The sequence below is a fragment of the Lacerta agilis genome, chromosome 9 (assembly GCF_009819535.1).
Source record: "Lacerta agilis isolate rLacAgi1 chromosome 9, rLacAgi1.pri, whole genome shotgun sequence".
Classification (NCBI taxonomy): Eukaryota; Metazoa; Chordata; class Lepidosauria; order Squamata; family Lacertidae; genus Lacerta; species Lacerta agilis.
Genome location: NC_046320.1, coordinates 25,643,953 through 25,665,961, shown reverse-complemented (window position 1 = coordinate 25,665,961; position 22,009 = coordinate 25,643,953). Strand labels below are relative to the sequence as shown.

Genomic DNA, 22,009 nt, shown 5'->3' with positions numbered 1-22,009 from the left:
TCATGTGGCCAGCATGACTAAGCCACTTCTGGCGAACCAGAGCAGCACACAGACTGTTTACCTTCCTGCTGGAGCAGTACCTATTTATCTACTTGCACTTTGGCGTGCTTTTGAACTGGTAGGTTGGCAGCAGCAGGGACCAGACAATGGGAGCACACCCTGTTGCGGGGATTCGAACTGCCAACCTTCTGATTGGCAAGCCCTAGGCTTTGTTGTTTAACCCACAGCGCCACCTGCATCGCTGTAGCAAGGTATACTGCCTAATAGGGGTGATTAAGTTATTAGCATTGCATTGGGTTGGTTTCTGTTTGGGTTGGTTTCTGATTGATAGTTATGCTTCATTCTTTTATTGGTGGGCTATTTGGAAATTGAGACTGCAGTTTTAATTTTGAATTTTTAAATTTGTATTTTAAATTGATTGTTTTTATGTTTTTGCTGTGATTTTAATTAGTGTTAACCACCCTGAGGCCGGTTTTTGGCTGGGAAGGGCGGGGTATAAATAAAAATTTATTATTATTATTATTATTATTATTATTATTATTATTATTGCTGTGCGTACTTACCTGGGAGTCCCATTGAGTATAGTGGAACTTATTTCTGAGTAAATATGTACAGGATATCACTGTAAAAGGATCAGCTCTCGCTAGTGACTTCACTTCACACCATACATATATATATATCACTTGTATACTACAAATAGTTAGTTTCCCAAAAGAAATGCCGTATCTTGTCTTTCACCTCTCTTCTCTTGCTCCCCATTGCAACCTATTTTTCTTAATTTATATTTCATTATTTCCTAATGAATTGGGTGGCGCCGTGGTCTAAACCACAGAGCCTATGGCTTGCCCATCAAAAGGCCGGCAGTTCGAATCCCCACGACAGGGTGAGCTCCCATTGCTCGGTCCCTGCTCCTGCCAACCTAGCAGTTCAAAAGCACGCCAAAGTGCAAGTAGATAAATAGGTACCGCTCTGGCAGGAAGGTAAACTGTGTTTCCGTGTGCTGCTCTGGTTCACCAGAAGCGGCTTAGTCATGCTGGCCACATGACTCGGAAGCTGTATGCCGGCTCCCTCGGCCAGTAAAGCGAGATGAGTGACGCAACCCCAGAATCGTCCGTGACTGGACCTAATGGTCAGGGGTCCCTTTACCTTTATTTCCTAAATACATTTTGCAGGCTTTTAAAAAACTTTTATTATTTTTGCTTTTCTTATTGTCCTGCCTTTTCTGATGTCTTTTGCATTTCCCCCTCAATTCCATTTCTCAAAACTCTCAATGGAATACAAACCTTTCAGTAAAAGGTGATTTTCTCAAAATGTGCCTGCCTTAGGACAGCTGTTTAATTGGGAGAAATCCAAATTTCCATCCCATACCGCTTTCTGACAAAAACCTGTATAACAAATACCTATTTCATTTTTTTCATAATTGAAATAGGCATGTCATGTTTTCACTTTATTGATATTAGTTTCTCCCTGTAGAAGAAATGAAACATGTATGTAAATATATATAGAAACATATAGACAGTGAGTTTTAGCTCCATTACAGGCTGCAGTTCCCTAGAATCATCCGATATAACTTATGTCATCCAATGAAGCTGTACTTTTACACACAATGCATAGTTAACGTATGGAATTCAGTCCCACAAGATGTAGTGATAGTAACATACTTTGAGGCTTTACAGGGGGATTAGATCAATTCATAGATGATAAGGCTATCTCCATGGCTACTCTAGTGTTGGAGACAGTATGCGTCTTAACACCAGTTCCTGGGAATCACAAATAACGTGTATACTGCTTGTGGGTTTCCCATAGGCATCTGGTTGGCCACTGTGATAACAGAATGCTGGATTAGGTGGGCCTTTGGTTTAGTCCAGCAGGTCTCTTCTTAGATTCTTACACCTTGAGACTCTAGTGCAGTGAGTTGAGTTGAGTTGAGTTGAATTCAATAACAGCTTTTGACATTTGTTTGCAACCACAGCATTTTCACAAGCTATTTGTGAGACAGCTCAGCTTAGTGCCTGGCAGTTAGGAATCACATGACTTGCCTAGACTGACTGAAAACATAGCTCTCATGAACTGAAATTCTCTTACTCAAAAGGCAAGTCACTTATGAAGCAATAGGCACGATAGCTCTACCTCACACCATAGTTAACTTTGTTCTAAGACTGCTCTTGAGAAAACTAGGGTTTTTTGTGTCCAGAATTCTCTGCAAAAGCTCAAAATATTGGCAAATCTAGAGAAGCTCTCTACCAACCTTTTGTGGTGTTGTTATGCCTTTTTATTGTGAAAGGTGCAGGCCGGCTAGTGCAAATTCTGGGCACTCTTGAGCTTGTTCAGCCATGTCCAGTGTCACTGGGATGCATGAGAGTTGTCGTTTCCAATATACTGTATTCATACCTAGGTCAGTGAACCGGGAGAGCTGAATGTTTGTGAGCCTATTAGAAAATGAACCGAGACTTCATTATAACTGTAAGCTGGGTTCACAGTGAAAGGTGAGCTTCCCCATGAACTTCTATGAACCCTTCTGTCATACCTGGCAACCCTTCTCTGGGTCTCCCTGCCACCTGAAGTTAGCTGGGTGGTGACTGGAGAAAGGGCCTTCTTGGTTGTGATGCTCCATATGTGGATTGCCCTTCCCGAGGAGGCTTGTCTGGTGCTAACTCTGCTGTCATAAGCTGCCCGCAGACTGATTTTATGTGTTCCGCTGAATTTTGTGGGCTACTTTTAATCTGCTACTTTTTTTAGTTTTCGCTTTCCTAGACGTTTTGCTTAAGGTTGGCATTAAAGTATTTAAAATAAATAAATAAATGGGGCAGTATCCAATGAAGTAATTCTTTTAGCACAAGGGTTTACATTTGTGCAATAGAATTTCCCCTTAATCTGCTCTCCTCACGTGTCGCACAAGCCTTCCTGCATATCTGCATCATAGGGTTGGGGAAAACTGCATGACAGAAGAGAAGAAGGAGAAGCTTCATTGCACAACCAGAAGTCCTTGTGCTAATGGAACTACACTTTTGGATACTGCCCTTAGCCTCTCTTGCTGAAGCGTCAGAAGCTTCACTACTTGGACATAGACCTAGGTTACAAACAGCCCCACTATAGCATATGGTAAGTAAGAATTGCCCCCATGGAAGGGAGCTGGGAATTTTTTTTTTTTACATACAAGTAGATAACCTTTTCTTTCTTTCTTTCTTTCTTTCTTTCTTTCTTTCTTTCTTTCTTTCTTTCTTCTTTTCTTCCTGTCACAAATAATTAGTGTAGATAACTGTGGCCAGTGGGTTTTTTCCTAGAAAAATAGGTGCCAGCACTCACCATGAAGTTTTTACAGTAAGTGCTGCTTTTTAACCAAAAATAAGATGCGCCGGTACTGCGTACCCTTGGGTACCTCCTGGGGGGAAGTACTGATTGTGGCCCAAGTGGGTTATTAAATATATTTATGGAGATATTCACTTGGCTGATGTAGGCTTTAAAATCATGATCGGCGAAATCTACAAAGCATTGTTCGTGCCTTTTTAAAAGATGGATCATGGTTTTCTAATTTAGCATTCCCCCTCCACTACAAAATTATTTCCAGGCCTATGTTTTAATAGCTGCTACAATAATCATATTGCTTCCAAACACTTTGAGGGTTAAAAACAACAACAACCAAGTAGTATATAAGTTTTATGAAATAAATAAATAAATAAATAAATAAATAGCAGATGTTACAATGAATGGAATTAGCATGTAGCATATACCCCCCAAAATGGGCAAGAGGATTCAGCCAGCAGAACAAATTCTGAGCTCCCCCATCCCAGTGGGCCAGAATAACTCCTCTTCGGCCAGGGATCAGCTGTACTATGGAAACTCCCAGCAGTGATTGCCAGGAACAATTAAGGCTCCCAATTGTTCCTTTGTAGCCATGCTTTATCTGCCCCACACCTAACATCACATGCAGTTTGATGAAGTTCTTTACCAAAAGTAGCTCCTGCTGTTAGTTTTGAGCCCTCTAGGCATTTAGAGAACAAGCTAGTCATAGTATTCTAGGATCACACTTCTAAGCTATTGGATAACCTTCAGCAGTTCTGTTCCCAAAACATTAGAAATAACCTTATCCTTCCCCACTCCCTTGCTGAATGGCATCACTACTTTTCTCCTATTTTTCCTCCTTCACCACTTATTTACTTATTCTGTGACAATTACTTTATATAATTTTTTAATGCTGCAAGTGAAAATGGGGTTTAACCTGTGCTTCTTGTTTATATTATTATTTTCATAGCATTTAATGCAAGTTTTATTAAATAAGAAAGTTGAAATAAGTCCCCAAAGTGCAGCCAGTTTCTTAAACCTATAATTTCCATTAAAACATACCATTTCTTTGAGCTGTTACTTCTAATGTACTATGAGATAATTTGTCCATTACACAAGGGAGAAAGACGGTGATAAGGTTGTGATAAGATTAAATTGATTTTCTTATTTTTCTATTTTCGTTTTAAGTCTTGTAGCCTTTCTTGGTGTTCATAGGTACTGCTATTTTTGTCAATATGACGGGATTCTATAGTGGCCAGAAACACCTGTACATGATTCTTCTGCCAGACCTATAAAATCATGAACTTCATTTTACCAGTTAAATGATGGTGGGCTTTTAAAGCCTCCTTACATTTTTTGTAAGGAAACAAATGTAAACTCCATTGTAAAATGTGTGGATATTATAAGTACACATTTATTTAAAATCCTAAATTCTTTCATTTTGTCCTTGAGTTCATGGAGACAAGGAGAGTTAATATGATCATTTATCTTCCTTTCATGAAATATGTAAAACTTTTTATCACATTTTAATTGACTGAATTTAGACACCAGTGCCTGTGAATTCTAATGACAATATAAATGAAGACTGTTTTCTTCAATATTGTACTGTTCAACAGTTGTGCACAGTGAGGGGGTTATCCTAGATGCTACGCGTTTTGGGTTTTTGTTCATGTTTCATCCAGTGTGATTCCTAAATCAAAGAGTGTAGGCATGAACAGGGTTGAGTCATGAGCTCTGATCTCTCTATCTCTTATCTGTTCTGGCAGTCTCTGCCCTAGGACTAAAGCTTCACAGTAAAAAGAAAAGTTTAATATTGTATGGCTGGGCCACACGTGTTCATACTTAGCTTCAAACTGGCGTTAAAATTCACCTGCACAAGAGAGAAACACCTGAGGGTGGTTCTCCAATAGGTGGATTTTAAGATTGGTGTGGAGCTCATGCAGCCAGACTGATTTTGACTAATGAAATACAAATAATGAAGGGCATACAAAGTCCATCCCTATATTTTCTTTATCTTTAAGAAACAATAACTTCTGCGTAGTTGAAGGATTTCAAATATATTAATAATGCAGTCATAAACATTTCTACACAGAAATTAGCCCCAAAGTCTGTAAAGGATTGCAGCCTAAGTAGGGGCTTTTGGCTATTTATGTTCTTGGTCTTTCCAAGGAAATACTGTCATTTAGTAAGACTTTCTTCCTTCAGAACAATTTTGGAAACATTTCTCTACCTATTGTCCTTTGTCTCTTCTTGTAAGTTAAAATGGTATGCAAAGATACAAACCTCTACTTTAATCTTCTTTCATAGTCCCCAGATAATAGACATTGCAATTGCATAGTGAGGTGATGGCCATTTCATTGTTTAAAATGGGCTCAGTTACTTGAATTGAAATAGATTCAATCTGGAAGGTGGAATTTGTTTTAATTACCTTGCCATTTTAAAGTTTAGTCTGACTTGAAATTACTGAATGCATCATGCTGTTAAACTAGAAGGCACATTAATCCAAAGGAATGAACATCTTTTGTGAAACTGAAAGGCATACCCATTTCTAGAATTGATACCTGAAAACACCTGATGGGTAGTGGAGTAAAGAAGCTGTTTCTGTGACCAGCATTGCTTTGTTCCCGCACTAAAAAGGGTCGGATTCACCTGTATGTTCACAGAGTTTAATTAATGTCATTAACAAACAAAAGGGCTACTGAGTATCTTCAGAGCAATTTTGGAAGCTTTCGTTTCTACTCTTTGCTCTCATGTACTCTTTCCTTCTCTCATTTGCCTATCTTTGTTTTCAGCAAAACATTTAAAGCTACTGTAATGTAGCTAAATGTATTGTTTAGTAAACCAAGCATTATTTCCTTTTGTCTTTGGAAGCATCCCTGTCTCAAAAAAAAACATTCCTGGGGTTTTTGACATATTTTGTTCATTCATTCATGGCACGAACTTGATTTATTTAGGACATTATCCTAGCCAAGAATAAATACTTCAGATCACCTTTATTCCCACAGGAGAAATTTTAGCACATGTCTAACACATGTAGAGAACACTGAATGTGGTAGAACCAAGAGGAATGAAAATGGCAAGAAATATTTCTGGATACAAGGGCAGAGAGATTGAGAGGGTGAGGGTATTGAGAGTTCTAACTGCAAGGACAATGACTTTCTGTTGGATGCAGAATGGGAAGCCAATTCAGTGATTTAAGGAAGGGTGTCACATCTGTATGGTGAGACAGTTAAATGACATTGGCAGTGGAATTCTGGGATGTTGTGAAAAGACAAAGGTGCAGTAAAGGGTAGGACAGGCTTGAGAAAATGCTGCCGTAATGAAGGCAAGAGCTGAAAAGATCTGGATAGAGGGAAAGGGCTAGGTGTTTGAAAGGAGAATCAGCACGACTTGGCTACAAATTGGGGAGTGCAGGAAAAGGAAGAATCCAAAGAAGGAAAGATTGTGACACTGTCACTGTCATTGTAGACTGATATCTAAAATGAAGTGAAGCCTAGCTCTGTTGTGGGGGAGGGTTGAAGGTATCTCATACACCTTGAGTGGACACAGACTTTCCTTATATTTTCTGGGTTACTAATCCATACATTTCCCATTAGAAGTATTTCCTATGAAGAATGCTTAACTGAATTTGAATTAGGGTTCCATAAATGTTTTCTAAGTTGTTTTAAAAGTCACTGTAAAAATAAAATGTAGCAGATAATTTTTGGGAACTTTTGTTTTCCTGAGAAGAATTCAAGAAATTTTCTATAATTTCCCGATTCTACTTCATTTTCATGTTGTTCTAATATGGTTTTACCTTCCCACTCACAACAGCTATTTATACTGTTTTAATGGGCCTTCTTTCATCCCTGTGTCTACTTCTTTCTCACAGGTTCTGATCAGCAGAAAACAAAACTCTCCATCTCTGTGAGATTGAAATTACAAAAAAACACCCAGCCCAATTCATTCATTCTTTTCAAGTGATGTTAATGATCTTGTCTTGTGGCTCCATAGTTAGTAGGCTACCCTACTCATTCACACCACTGAGAGTAAACTTGCTCATATTTGTTTATGTACAAAATTTCATAAATATTTTAGGACTTGTTCAATGTCTAGGAGTGACACTTCTGCATTAGTGTTTGGTGATGCTTCCATCTGCTGAATTGTGCGTCTTCCCGCATGTTCTTGTGGCATTATTAGAGAAATTCCCTGGGGAATTGTTCAGTTTATTGTGTGATTGTTGATAGTGCTCTTTCCTCTTCCTTTGCTGCCCAACACAATTGGCATCCTTGTTTACATTTTTTTTAAAGCTATGGACTAACAGGGATGCAGCTAATGTATAACAAATAATAGTTGTTGTCAGTCATTTTGTCCCTAAGTATTTCCAGTATAAGGCTGTAGCAGCAGTGCATTCATAGGCTCAGCAGATGTGGCAGAAAGAGCAGGCTATTTCAGAGTTCTGGTGGCAAACAAAAGAGGCCAAAAGGTGACAGTCCATGTGGCAAGAGGAAAAGGGGGATAATCAAGTGTTATGTCTCACTTTTGGATAGCCATGTATTCTGTTTGTTTGTTTGTTTGTTTGCTTGCTTGCTTGCTTGCTTGTTCATTTGTTTAGTATACCGCCCATGTATCCATACATCTCTGGGCGGGTCACTATTCCATGCCAGCCATGATTTGATTATTTTATGCATTAGTTCTTAATTGAATTTTGTCATTACATCCATACTTTATTTAAAAAAGATATACTCTGCACATGTGCAGTTTCATATTTTAAAGTCATTAAGTCACAGAACTATCATGACTACAAGCATTTGTTTGCTTCTGCTACCTGATGTTAAACGTATTCACTTGGGTATGCCACCATGTTGTAGTGGAAAAATGAATACATATATTAAGAATAATAACCATATACATGCTATAGAATAGTTTTTAAATAAGAAGGGGGGGAAAGATTAACCAACATCAACTACAGTGAACCCAGATGCTAATGTAGAGCCTACGTACTGCTGCCCCCATCATCTGCTGCTCTCTTTGTGGTTATGTGGTTATGCATTGGTGTCACTGGACTTTAGGTCTGAGGTCCAGCCCTAGCTGCACCACTGATTTAAGGCTCAGCAGGGCAAGCTGAAAAGCAGGCAAGCAACAGCCAAACAAATGAAGTAGAGCAATCAATTGGCTTCCTATGCCAAGCAATTACTTGACTGAGGAACCACAGCAGATCCTAGGTTCCTCAGAATTGCTGTGTAGCCTGTGGATATGGAAATAACCAGCTCAAGACAGTCCTGCCAGATATTTCTGCTAAATTCTTTATAAAACCATGTATATTTGAAATGGAGCTACCAGTGGCTTTCTAAACAGATTACAAATCTCAGCCCTACTTCAACAGTGCTACACACAGCATCTGGGTTTTCTGACTACATTCTGGGTCCTTCAGGCTGAAACGTTCCACCTCATGTGGTAGGTGGAACTCCACTTCCTCAGTCTGACATCAGAACACATATCTGAGGCAGTCACCAACTCCCTGGATACTTCTCCCAATACTGAGACCCTCCAAGCAGAAGCATGAGATGCTCTCATGTTACCCAGCCAACATTACTCCTTCCACCAATGTCTATACTGCATTCTATACTATACCCCATTCTTACCATGTTGTAGACCATGGGTGTCCAAAATTCTATCTTTAGTGACATTTCTAGCATAGTATCTACCAGTCTGCCATGACATCCTATCACAAGGACAAGTTCTTCACCTGGAGCCTTAGTGGTACAACTTAACTCCATGGACTTTGAACAAAAATCTTTTTAAAAGCAGGGTTTCTCCAGCACAGTAATATTTACCATTTTATGCTCTCACTGTCCACGCAGATTAAGAATATACCAAGCCACCCGGAAGACTTACCTGCAGTAGTGTGCAGCTAGATCTGCCTCAGTACGTAAGACAATGGTTCTGGATCTCCTGCCATTCCTCCAAGATGGCCTCAGCAAAGGCCAACACGCTGAAACATCAGGCAGGCAGCTATTTCCTCAATCTTATACCACTCATCCACATTGCCTTTCTCTCTCTCTCACTGCCTCTCTCTCACTTTCTAGTGCTTCCTACAAGGAGCAGTACTACAGTGTCCCTGGTGGCACACCGCTTTCCTTCTTGGGATCTTCATAAAGTGCTGTCCGCTCTTCAGAAATTGTCATTCTAGCCTCTGAAGCTAGTTCCTCTCAAGATCTTATCCTTTTAAGTCTTATTTCTAGTAGCAGTAACCTCTGCCCGAAGGATCTCTGAGTCAGTTACCTTATATATGGCTAGACAACTCTGCACATTCCATAAGTTGTTGCTTGACTGGATGTGAAAATGCTGTAACGTGCTACATTAATCTTTTCCAACTAATGAAAAATGTTTTAAAGTGAACATGTGCAGTCCCTACAGAATGACGGTCAGGAGAAGAGAAAACAGTTCCTAAACCAGTGAATACTCTTCCTTCTTTTTGTCACAGCCAGTACAAAAGTTTGTACTCTCCCTGCACAGTGTGGGTCTCATTGCTTTACTTACATTCATTTTTGTAGTGCTTAAAAAGTTCTGACTGTCCGTTGATCTGTGAATAATTGATAAATATATGTTCTTTTCATCCTGTGCACTCCATGTTAATACCTTGTTACAGTTTTTGCCAAGTGAGACGTAGTACCTGCAGTTTTGCTACTATGGAAACACTCCTGTAGCAGCTTGCTCTGGGTGTGTGCCTAAGCTTCATTCATTTCAGCCATCTGGTTTTGTTATCCTCCTGTGTATATTTGCTTGCTTATTTTTCACAATGTTGGGATCCACATTCAAAACAACCTTCTCTTATGGTTGTACCAAAGTAAAAAGTCACCTGCTAAGACTTGTTTCTCACTGCTGCATTAGGAATTCAGGTAACTGAGAAAATGTGGCAATGCTGTCATGTCATGTGCTGCAAGAAAATGCCAAAAAGTAATATCTTGGTCATTGGGCAGAAGGAGGCAAGTGCATCTCTCCCAGCCAGCTGTATAAATAGAGGACAAAGAAAAGTCCATAAGCAAAATCTTAACTTTATCAGCAACTCCTTTATGTTGACACGAAAATCACTTATACCAGCACTATCCCTGTAAAAGTACATATTGATGGAACCATTTAAATTATTCACATATAATGCCAGTATACTCCAATCTGAAATGCGTGACAAACCATGATTTACAGATTAATAGCCATACATTAAAAACTTTTAGCCAAGCATAATTACTGCACAGTAAGTTTAGACTTTGATAAAGACAAGCATCAAATGTCCCATTATCATTTGTTCAAAACTTTATTATATCACTTCTAACTATTGTGGGGAGGGCAGATCTCAGACATCATACTTTTCAGCTTTATGAAAGCCCCTTCCAAAAGATATTTTTACAGCTCCAACAAACTATGCTAACAAAAACCAGGGCATTGTCTGCTTTGAATACAGATTGGAGCATCTAAAGCAACATCATGCTATGAGATTAGTTCTGCATGTTATGACTCACAGCAAAGGTTGGGAAGAGGGTAGAAGAAAGGGAGAACTATGTGTATCAAAGGAAAGAAAATATATGGGCTAACCCCATTCTCAGTATCATAATTTGCACAATCTTTTTTTAATCCATAAAAACTAAATCCCACCATTAGAACATAAAAAGAGCCTGCAGGAACAGGCCAATGGCCCATTTAATCTAACATCCTTTTCTCACTTTGGCCAGATGTTTGTGGAAAACCCACAAGTGAGACTGGAGCACAAAAGCACACTCTCCTCCTGCAGTTTCTGGCAACCGATATTCAGAAGCATGGTGCCCCCAACAGTGGAGACAAAGCCTAGCCATCATGGCTGGAAGCCACTGAGAGCCTTATCCTCCATGAAGTCTTCTAATTCTCTTTTAAAGCCACCCAAGTTGGTTGCTATCACTGCCTCCTATGGATGTGAGCTCCATAGTTTAACTATGTGTTGTGTGGAAAAGTCCTTTTAAAAAAATCTGTCCTGGATCTTTCAACATTCAGCTTCATTGAATGTGCACAAGTTCTAATGTTATGAGAGAGAGCGATCAACTTTTCTCTATCCACTTTCTCAATGCCATGCATAATTTTATGAAAACTTCTACCATACCACCTTTTGTTTGCCTTTTTTCCTGAAATTAAAAAGTCCCAAGTGCTACAGACTTTCCTCAAATGAACTTCTAAGAACTTACACTTATTAACATCTCCCACAACAGCTATGTGTGGTGAGAAATTTCACCCTTTTACTACTTGAACAGAAAAATTGGCTGGATTGTTACAGCCATCATGTTTTTTGGGGTGGACCATGGTATGCAGAAAGGGCATGTACTGAGAGCCAGAGTGGTGTAATGGTTAAGAGCAGTAGACTTGTAATCTGGTGAACCGGGTTCGTGTCTCTGCTCCTCCACATACAGCTGCTGGGTGACCTTGGGCTAGTCACACTTCTTTGAAGTCTCTCAGCCCCACTCACTTCACAGAGTGTTTGTTGCGAGGGAGGAAGGGAAAGGAGAATGTTAGCCGCTTTGAGACTACTTCGGGTAGTGATAAAGCGGGGTATCAATTCCAAATCAAAACTCTCAGTTGAAATTTACATTTAGTGGAAATGTATTGACCAAAAGGGTGCTCATGTGGTGAGCAGTGTGTTTTTGTAATCCTACTTTCAGTAGCAAATGAAGAATATTTATTTGTGATGTGTTCTTCTCTACTGCCCAGCAGTAGATTTCATCCACATACATGTATATGCATTCTGGCACTTGGTGAAATGATAAGCCGAGCAGACTGATTGATTGTGGCAGTCACTGAGCTACATTCAAATATATTGCAGTCACTGCCTTCATGGGCTTAACAATCACTTTTATTGGTTTGGTTTTTACCCCATTAATCCTTAGCTTGCAAGTTACATAGGTTTCCACTGCCATTTACCAGGTAAGTCCATTTTGTGTACCCCAGTCCAGTTCATGTCACAGTCAGTTTCTAGAGGTCTTTACAGATGTTAAATAATATGAAACCTTGTATCACTGCATTACTTGCCAGTAGTACAAGTCCCTGTTCAAAGTAATAGAAAGGGAGAGTGGTCTTGCAGTTAGAAAAGGGAAAGGGTAGGTTTATTGGTAGTTCTGTAATGCGACATTAGGAAAGTGTTTAGTTGCTGAAAATACTGTGGGAATGTTGTAGATACTAGGAGAGGATTTATTGATTTAAAAGTATCATTCCTAACTCAAGCTTGTGAGTCAGCAGCAGAGTGCATACCCCAGTATATAGCAGGAAGGTAGTTAGTAGATTTGTTTGAATCTCTTTACTTAAGCAATCCAATCTGGCTTTGTTCAGATTGGGTTTGGTTTCTGGTAAGTCCCTTTTATCCTTCCTAAAAAGAATAAAGAAACAAGGAGTTTCTTTTAAAAATATAACAAGAAGTTTACTCACATTCAGTTCACAGGTGAATCCCTGAAGGCAGGCTTTAGCTTAGAGTTACAGAAGAGGGTTTGAGTTCATCCCATATGGGAATGAGCCCATGTCCTGGTGGCTAAGAGCCAGCAGACTGCAAAATACATCAGTATCAAGACACCATGGCATAAAGACAAAGAAGGGAGATGGCTTTTATGGAGATGGCTTTTATGGAGTCTCCTGGGATCATGCCCACTTACCTGGTCACATGCAGGGGGAGGATGCTCCAGACCAGGTGTAACAGGAAGTTCAGCTGGCTGGAGTAACACCCCCCTGCGTGTCCACCCTGGGAAAATAGGAAGTGTTGTACTTGACTGCTTATGTTACATCCCACAAATACAAATACAAAAAAGACATGCTTAAGTATGCTTCAATCCCATTGATTTTTGTGGACGTATGCTTAACTCAGTGAAAGTAAGTATGCTTGAACGTGCTCAAGTTGAGTGGATTGCACTCATAACTTTTTACATTAACCCAATGGTTGCATTTGCCATTAATGATGAAACTGGGGTAGACTGTTCTTTGCCACCAGAGATGTTGTAGGGTTTACCATTAAGTGCCTGCAATTGTTGCCAGATCCCTGACAACAGTAACTAACAACTGTTTATATACTGGTCACAATCAGATGTACGTCTACATCATAGTTTCATGCTATCTGAATGAGCCTAAGACTTGTGCACTGCTCTTTCCAGAATAGTCATTAGGAAGAGCATCTGCCTCCATTTCCAACTAAACACATTCTGTCATTTTGTCTGAGCTGGAGAAAACTGTAGTTAGTTTTACATCTAGTTTGTATGACTAAGAAAACTTTAATCCATTGTGTATGAGCCAGGCTAGATTTAAGATCCTGGCTTGCTCAGATAAACCATAGTCAATGCAGTTTCCATTTCAGACAAAACAAACTGAGACTAGCTGAAAATGGAAGTGAATTCTTCTGATCTTTCTCTTGCGGCCACAGTGGAGGATGAAAGATAAGAGGGGGAACAGGCGTGTGTAGTGCAATGTTAACAAGACTCCCCTTTTGGACTTTGTGCCAGTTCACGTTGTACTGCAACTGGACATTTGTTAAGGTCTTGAAAATTGTAATACATTGTCACTGGTTTCAGATGCTTTGTGACTCACCATGAAACTGGGTTAAGGTGGGGTTGTTGTTGGCATCTGTCTGTCTTCCATAACAATGGAGTGCACTTCTGAGGGTGAAGTCAAACCGCTGCATTAGCAGGACCAAAGCAACCTCCCCAAGGCACAAACCTGGGCTGTGTGTACAGAGATTATGGGCTGCCCAGATGACAAGACACCCCCCTCGGTCCTGTCTAAAGGAAAGCAGAGCAATACATCAGAATGAGGCGTACAAGATGCCATCCAACCATCTTAGGGACTCCAGTCCAGATTTGTGTTGGGTTTACTGCCAAGCCCTTTGTTCTCCCAAAGATGTCCTGCGAGGCAGTGGGTATGGATTTTTCCTCAGGGTTTACTCCCGAAGCCTTTCTTGTGAATGTGTATAGTCACAAGACAGTGGAGGTTTGGGATCAGAGTTTTTCCCCCAGGTTGACATACTCCACCTGCCCCTCATTTCCCTTCACAGCATGTGCAGAAACCACCTTCTTGACCATGGGTAGACAAACTAAGGCCTGAGGGCCGGATCTGGCCCAATCACCTTCTCAATCCGGCCCGCGGACTGTCCGGAAATCAGCATGTTTTTACATGAGTAGAATGTGTCTTTTAAAAAAAAATGCATATCTGGGTTATTTGTGGGGCATAGGAATTTGTTCACCCCCCCAAAAAAAAATATAGTTTGGCCCCCCACAAGGTCTGAGGGACCAGCCTCCTGCTGAAAAAGTTTGCTGACCCCTGTTCTTGACCATTGGACCCACTCAATAGTTGATCTTGTCTGCTCAATCCGCTGGAGCCTATCTTTGCATGCAGGGGAAGTCTCTAACTCACTAAGAGTTTGAGAACCATTGGGTACCCTCACCTGGTTTAGCCGGGCAGTCAAAGCCATTTCCCAGGATGTGGCCAGTGTCTCATGCTGACAGCTTCTAGGAGGCACAGGTAAGAGCTGAGTGCAGGACGGGGAGGAAAGGTGGACAAACTACCCCAGAAGGAGCATGGCATGTCCCCCACCAGATGTACTACCCCTCCCCTAACACCCCATACAACCCTAAGGTGAAATCCATGTCTAGTTAAATTAGAAACTAAAGCCATACAAGACAATTCAGACAATGTGTGTTCTAGAGCATTCTTGATCATAGGGAAATGATAATCATTTTAATTATTCTTTGGGAGGTGCTGCTATTTCACACACATTTTTGTATTTTGTTTGTTAAAGTAGCTCGGTTTTCTTAAATACTAAAACCTGCCCCCGATGTACTGTTCTTATCAAATGAAAAACCACTATTTTATATGAGTGGCTAACTGACAAGTCTTAGCTATCCAACTGTTACGTAACTAGTACATTATGGGATAGTAAATGCATACCAGTGTGAGGAGATGAACAGGTACTGCTGTGGCGGGAAGGTAAATGGTGTTTCTGTGTGCTCTAGCACTCATCATGCTGTTCCCTGCACCAGAAGCGGTTTAGTCATGCTGGCCACATGACCCAGAAAGCTGTCTGCGAACAAACGCCAACTCCCTCAGCCTGAAAGTGGAGATGAGTGTTGCATCCCAAAGTCAAATTTGACTGGACTTAACCATGTGGGGTCCTTTACCTTTACAGTTTGGGATAGATGACAAAATACTTTTTATGGATATTTGGTCAACTTTTCCATTATTTAATAACAGATTAGAAACTACAAAATATTAAATTGTTATTATTTCTATGTATTGAACCATTTTAATTTTTCTGTCATCCTGCCACTCAATCTTTTACATGTTTGTTTTATGCTGTATCCTGCTTAAATTCAATAATAACAATTACATGTAGGTTTTTGAAAAGAGGTTTTGATGGAAAGCTAAAAAGAGAAACTAACCAAGTGGAAAATACTTCCAGTAGTTTTTTCTCTTAGCTAAACAACTGTGTAGATGGGTGTTTAAAACAAATCAGAATATTTTAGACAGACCATTCCCAATCAGTTCACTTCAAGTCTTCATCGCATGCATCATTTTGCATGTTTATTTAATGAAGACAATTTACACAGGAAAGCACCCTTTTATATTTTATGTTTTCTTTGCTTATACCTCAATTATTATGTAATGAGATCAGCGAGGACTAGTCAAGCAATACATGGTAAAACAATGTGCTGTATTTTATCATTTGACTGCATAGATAATCTTTCCTTCCGTATATTAGACAAACTAATGTAGCTGCATGCTTCTACATTATTTTATTTTCTTGAATTTCTGCCTCTTTCCAAAATAGTTATTGTAGCTGCTGCCTTTATAGCCTTCGGGCTCAATGTCTTCTTTCTTTTCGCTCAGGCTTAGCATCAAAATGGAGCTGTCAGCCAGAAAGCTGGGATGCTTTTGGCTGCAGCCCCATTAGAATTACTCACCAGCTGACTGACATTTCACTAAGTCTGAAAAGAATCCTCCTTCCTATGTATCAATTAGGATTGCCAACACCTGACTTTGAAATGTGTTCCGGTGCCTTTAATAGCTGTATGGAATGGATGTGCTTGACAGGTGTGGCTTCCTCCATCATTGCAGTAGTGTGACAGGAGAAACTGCACCTCTTGAGTATTTGTCTGCCACATGGTTATGAAAGGCGCCATAATTGGCCACCTTAGACTCAAATCATAAAACTGCTTATGTTGACGTTGCCAGTTGTCTAGTGTTACTATCACCATTCTTTAAGGAAATAAGAAGAAGCCTGGCTGAGTGAGTAACCTAAATTTGTGAGAGAGACTTACAGATTTCATTAAACTAAAATTATCTTTAAAGAAGGGAACCCCCTTCCCCAACTAGACTCGGGCCTCCTCTCAAGCATATATCATATAATTTACAACCTACTGACCTGTTTTGGATGTCGTTACTGAAATAGACCAGAATCGGAAATCAAAGTTCAGCCTTCGTTTGTTTCCGTAAACTATAGTTTAAATTGACCACAATTTGACAAACTACTGCTAGATGAAAGACAGAAGCAGATGCTTCCAATCATTTGCTATGGTGCGTGGTAAAGAAAGAGAGGGGAGGTCACACAAGCCTGAGACTCAAACAGACTCAGCCCATTAATGCTAAATGATGGTTTAGGGTTGCATCAAACTAGGTTCTAATAATAATAATAATAATAATAATACATTACATTAGTGTACCACCCTATACCCGCAGGTGTCAGGGCAGTTCACAGAAGAGCCTGTCTTTTTATTGGGTACCAGAATGACACTTATTCTTCCTGTTAGTCTTTTAGTTCCCCTGTCCATCTCCCATGAGTGTAAAATTACCAAGTCTCTTCCTCCCCCTTAAGTGGACAATGAGTATATTCAATGAATGGCTATTTAAGAGAGTATATTGGCAATTTGAGCCCCTCTAGAATAAGGATCTGACTCCCTATAAACTTCCCTTTGCTAAATCTTGGGTGCTTCCCAAGAGATATTTCTTAAGTTCAACCAAAAGTGTGTGAAAGTAAACATTACTCACCCTTAGTTATGTTTTACAATTGGCGAAGATTTGAGCTTTTGAGGGGAAGAGGTGTGTGATACCTATTCTCAATTGGTTTCTTTAAAAAAAAAAGCAGGTAGGCCTTACATAAAAACAACAACAAAATGAGCTGTGAATCAAGTAGGCTGGTGGAGAAATAAATAGGAAGTATAGTGACCAGATTTATGGAGATTATAGTTTGTAAATGAGATGTAGAAGTGATGAGATGAAATTTAAAAGGATGTGCCAGTAACAGGTGTTTGCATGAAATAAAGTGGCTTGTGGTAGCCATGTTAGATATTAGATGAGAATTGCACTGGGGCGGGGGGAGATCTAGAGAGAAAGCTTAAAGTCACTTGTACCTTAACGACTAACAAAATTTATAAAGGCATAAATGTTTGTGGACTCGTGTCCACTTCATCAGGGGAAAAATGACTGTTGTACAAACGGGAGACGAATTTGCTCTTATGTAAAGAAAGAGTCTTAAGGTAGGGCTTCCTGTAGCTGGAGTAATCATTTTCATATGTATTTTTACATAATGACCTAAGTTACTTCTCTAGCAGCTGATAATTAACTTCTAATCTAAATCAGATAAAGTTTTAAGCAGACTTGAAAAAAAGCCTTTGTGGGCTTTAGCATGTTAAATTATCCTGTAGCTAGCTGTGAATGTGCCTTAAAGCTTTCTATAGTGATTCTAATCATATGCATTGACACCCACTGGTGTTGGTAAAGACAAATCTGATTAATTGTATGCTACCTGAATAATAACATTTTCTTCATATGATTTTGTCGAGCTTTTTCTATACCAAAGTCTGGGAAAACTTTGTGGATTGTGTTAAGCTTTTAACCATGCCATTGCCAAAACTGCATGTCTCTGTCAGCCCATTTCACAAGTCCAATAAGATGAAGTAATTAGATGCAAGTTGAGCTACTACCACTGAAATCAAAAGGATGAAATTAACCCATGTACATTCTTTGTATAGCTTCAGAAAGATGTGCTAGGAACTGGATCTGTAATATCTACCATTTGTTCTAGGATGTACAGAAGGTGGTAAAGCACCCCCTATTAACCATGGATGATATAAAGGATGCTGAGAGAAGGAATATTGGCATTATTGCTTTAAAAACAATAGGTATACACTTTCTTAGGAACCATGACATATATATACTGATGTGATTGCAAGTTTCTCTGATCACCTGTGACTTGCTCTAAAACATAGTTATACCACATAGTGTGAAATTGGAAAATCTGTTCTGTGTGTGTTCTAATGGATGTAACGGTCATTAAGTATATGAGTCTTCTGACGTTGTAATCAGATGTGATTCAGGCTGTTAAATATCCATGAAGCAACATCTGCTTCACAGAGTGACCTTCTGCTAAAGAATACTTAGCATCTATTAGCAGATCATAGTGCAGATCAGCCGTATTTGAAATGCTCTAAACTAGACTAGTCTACTGCTGTTTAGTAACTAGCTTGCAATAATTTATTGCAGTTAAATAAAGCTTTAAAAATCCATTAAATAATTATAGGGATTACATGCATTTCAAAAACCGTTGTATTCTATTGAAATTACCCATTTAATATCAGGGTTTGTTTGTTTTAAAAAACCTGAATTCTAAAGGCATGTTAGGGGAAATGTCAAATGTTATTTTCTGTAGATGTTAATAAACCAGTTTTAAAAAAGAAAAAGAAAACACAACCTGAAACAAATTAAAACCAAAAGCAGTCACACCATCTGTTGTATATTAATTAGATCTTAGTCTATCAAGGGTAAACTGACACTTGAAAAATGTCATTGAAGACAATCAATAGACTAACATGCAAATATATTGGATTAAGGTCTTTCATTTCAGTTTCTGCTTTAGATCTAGTAAAGATGAGGATGATGTATATAACAAATTTTAATTTTCTTTCTTCTCAGAGCAACCTCCAAATAACCAAGGCCAGTCGACCCTGCAACCTTTGCCACCTTCTCACAAGCAGCATTCAGCACAGCATCACCCATCTATCACCTCCCTTAACAGAAACTCACTGACAAATAGGAGGAACCAGAGTCCGGCCCCGCCGGCTGCTTTGCCCGCCGAGCTGCAAACCACACCCGAGTCGGTCCAGCTGCAGGACAGCTGGGTCCTTGGCAGTAATGTGCCACTGGAAAGCAGGTAATCCTTTAGGAACTTGTAAGACTTCAGTTTTGCTCAGAATATTTAAGAAGCCTAAGATTTATGCATCCCTTAATTCTGCCAGCAAGAGGTGTAATCTGTGGGATTTTAACCCAGTACAGCCAATATTGGTACTGCCACCTTGTCCCAAAGCTCACATTGTAACTTAATTATTCCCTTGCAATGTTTTGACTTAGAATATGTATAGGAGCTGCACTTCAGACATGTTATTATCTAGAAGCAAGCAATTTCTCCTTAATGTTCGTTATTAGTGCTGCTGTATTAGTTATCACAAATAATTGTTTATGGGAGTTAACAGACATGTGATCACAGTGCAACCAGAGAAGTTTGTCCACTTCTGAAGCAAGTTTCACTCTTTTGTACATTGTGATTACTTGATCTTGGCCTTCGGGTTGTATTTAAATGCCCCCTGTACTTATGTGACCTTTCATTCTTCCATAATGACCAGTTAAAAGTTACAAATGTCTCCATTTAGGCTTAGACCTATGATTACCACATTAACAGATCCAGAGTGTGAAGTTTGTCTTTTCAGCTCATTTAGATGAGCAGCAGTTGTAACATTAGTGGAATGCCATTTGTGTTGTGACCCCTGTTGGAAATGTTTTTGTAACTCATCAGTTTTGCTTGTGTGAGGATGTCCCCAAGCATTGATAAGTAAGACCTTTCTTGTAGATGCCTATTCAGCTGTACATGGTTTCAGGCAACTAGGACTCTGTGTTGAAAAATGGAGAGAAATAGTAGTGGGTGCTCTAACATCCTCCTCATACAGGTCTGAAGATGAGGGACAACTACCTCCTTCCTTGTACCCCCTGCCACATGGAGCACTGAAAATGTGCACTTGGTGTCATCATCCCTACTGGATGGGGGAAAGTGGATAAACTTTCCCTGCCATAAGCCCCAGGATGACACTCTCACTTTACTTAGGCATGTGAAATATTTTGTGTCTGAGGATAAATTAAAGATGTGAAAGGGTATAGAACGGTGGAGATTATTTTGCACAACTTATCATGTTTGTTTTTGAACTGTCTTTCCAGATGGATGTTTTATAAAGCTGTTTTTCTCCCCCACCCCCATTGACAGCAGTATCTTGCTGCAACTAGTATTTGTCAATATGTATAGGATATGAAGCTGTGTTGTTACTGATTAAAAGGACAAATGGTAAAGGGATGTGGAGCAGGGATTCCCATCCTTACTTCATAACTGTCTAAATTCAGCAGGGAACTGTCACTTTCCCTTAAAAAGCATTCTGAACAAGTGGTGATGATAAAAGTCATTCCACTCTTTTGTTGTTGTTTGGTCGTGCCTTCTTTGCCTCAGTCTTCTCCAAAAAAGAAAACAATGCCCAACCTGAAGAATATGGAGCAGATGATTCAGCAGGGGAAAAACAGCCCAGAATAAGTAAGGAGGTAGTACAAGAATACTTGGCTAGTTTAGATGTATTCAAGTCTCCAGGGCCAGATGAACTACATCCAAGAGTATTAAAAGAACTGGCAGAGGTGATTTCAGAACCACTGGCAGTAATCTTTGAGAATTCCTGGAGAACAGGCGAAGTCCCAGCAGACTGGAGGAGGGCAAATGTTGTCCCTATTTTCAAAAAGAGGGAAAGAGAAGACCCAAACAATTACCGCCCCGTCAGCCTGACGTCAATACCAGGAAAGATTCTAGAGCAGATCATTAAGCAAACGGTCTGTGAGCACCTAGAAAGGAATGCTGTGATCACTAAAAGTCAGCATGGGTTTCTGAAAAAGTAAGTCATGTCAGATCAATCTGATCTCATTTTTTGACAGAATTATAAGCCTGGTAGATGAAGGGAACGCTGTGGATGTAGCCTATCTTGATTTCAGCAAGGCCTTTGACAAGGTGCCCCATGATATTCTTGTAAAGAAGCTGGTAAAATGCGGGCTAGACAATGCTACCATTCAGTGGATTTGTAACTGGCTGACTGACTGAACCCAAAGGGTACTCATTAACGGCTCCTCTTCATCCTGGAGAGAAGTGACTAGTAGGGTGCCACAGGGTTCTGTCGGGCCCAGTCTTGTTCAACATCTTTATCAATGACTTGGATGATGAGCTTGAGGGCATCCTGATCAAGTTTGCAGATGACACCAAATTGGGAGGGGTGGCTAATACCCCAGAGGACAGGATCACACTTCAAAATGACCTTAACAGATTAGAGAACTGGGCCAAAGCAAACAAGATGAATTTTAACAGGGATAAATGTAAAGTACTACACTTGGGCAAAAAAAAATGAAAGGCACAAATACAGGATGGGTGACACCTGGCTTGAGAGCAGTACATGTGAAAAGGATCTAGGAGTCTTGGTAGACCATCAACTTGACATGAGTCAACAGTGTGATGCAGTAGCTAAAAAAGCCAATGCAATTCTGGGCTGCATCAATAGGAGTATGGCATCTAGATCAAGGGAAGTAATAGTACCACTGTATTCCGCTCTGGTCAGACCTCACTTGGAATACTGTGTCCAGTTCTGGGCACCACAGTTCAAGAAGGATACTGACAAGCTGGAAC

The 22,009-nt window shown here is 39.8% G+C and overlaps 1 protein-coding gene across 11 annotated transcripts in view; it reads left to right on the top strand.

The window, feature by feature from the left end:
- Positions 1-22,009, top strand: part of TENM3 (teneurin transmembrane protein 3) — a 399,040-nt gene that overhangs the window by 243,488 nt on the left and 133,543 nt on the right. For all 11 annotated transcript variants that reach the window (XM_033160981.1, XM_033160987.1, XM_033160989.1 and 8 more), the window contains one exon: positions 19,225-19,462. In XM_033160981.1, the coding sequence (XP_033016872.1) occupies positions 19,225-19,462 (238 nt within the window). The remainder of the gene's footprint in view (positions 1-19,224; positions 19,463-22,009) is intronic.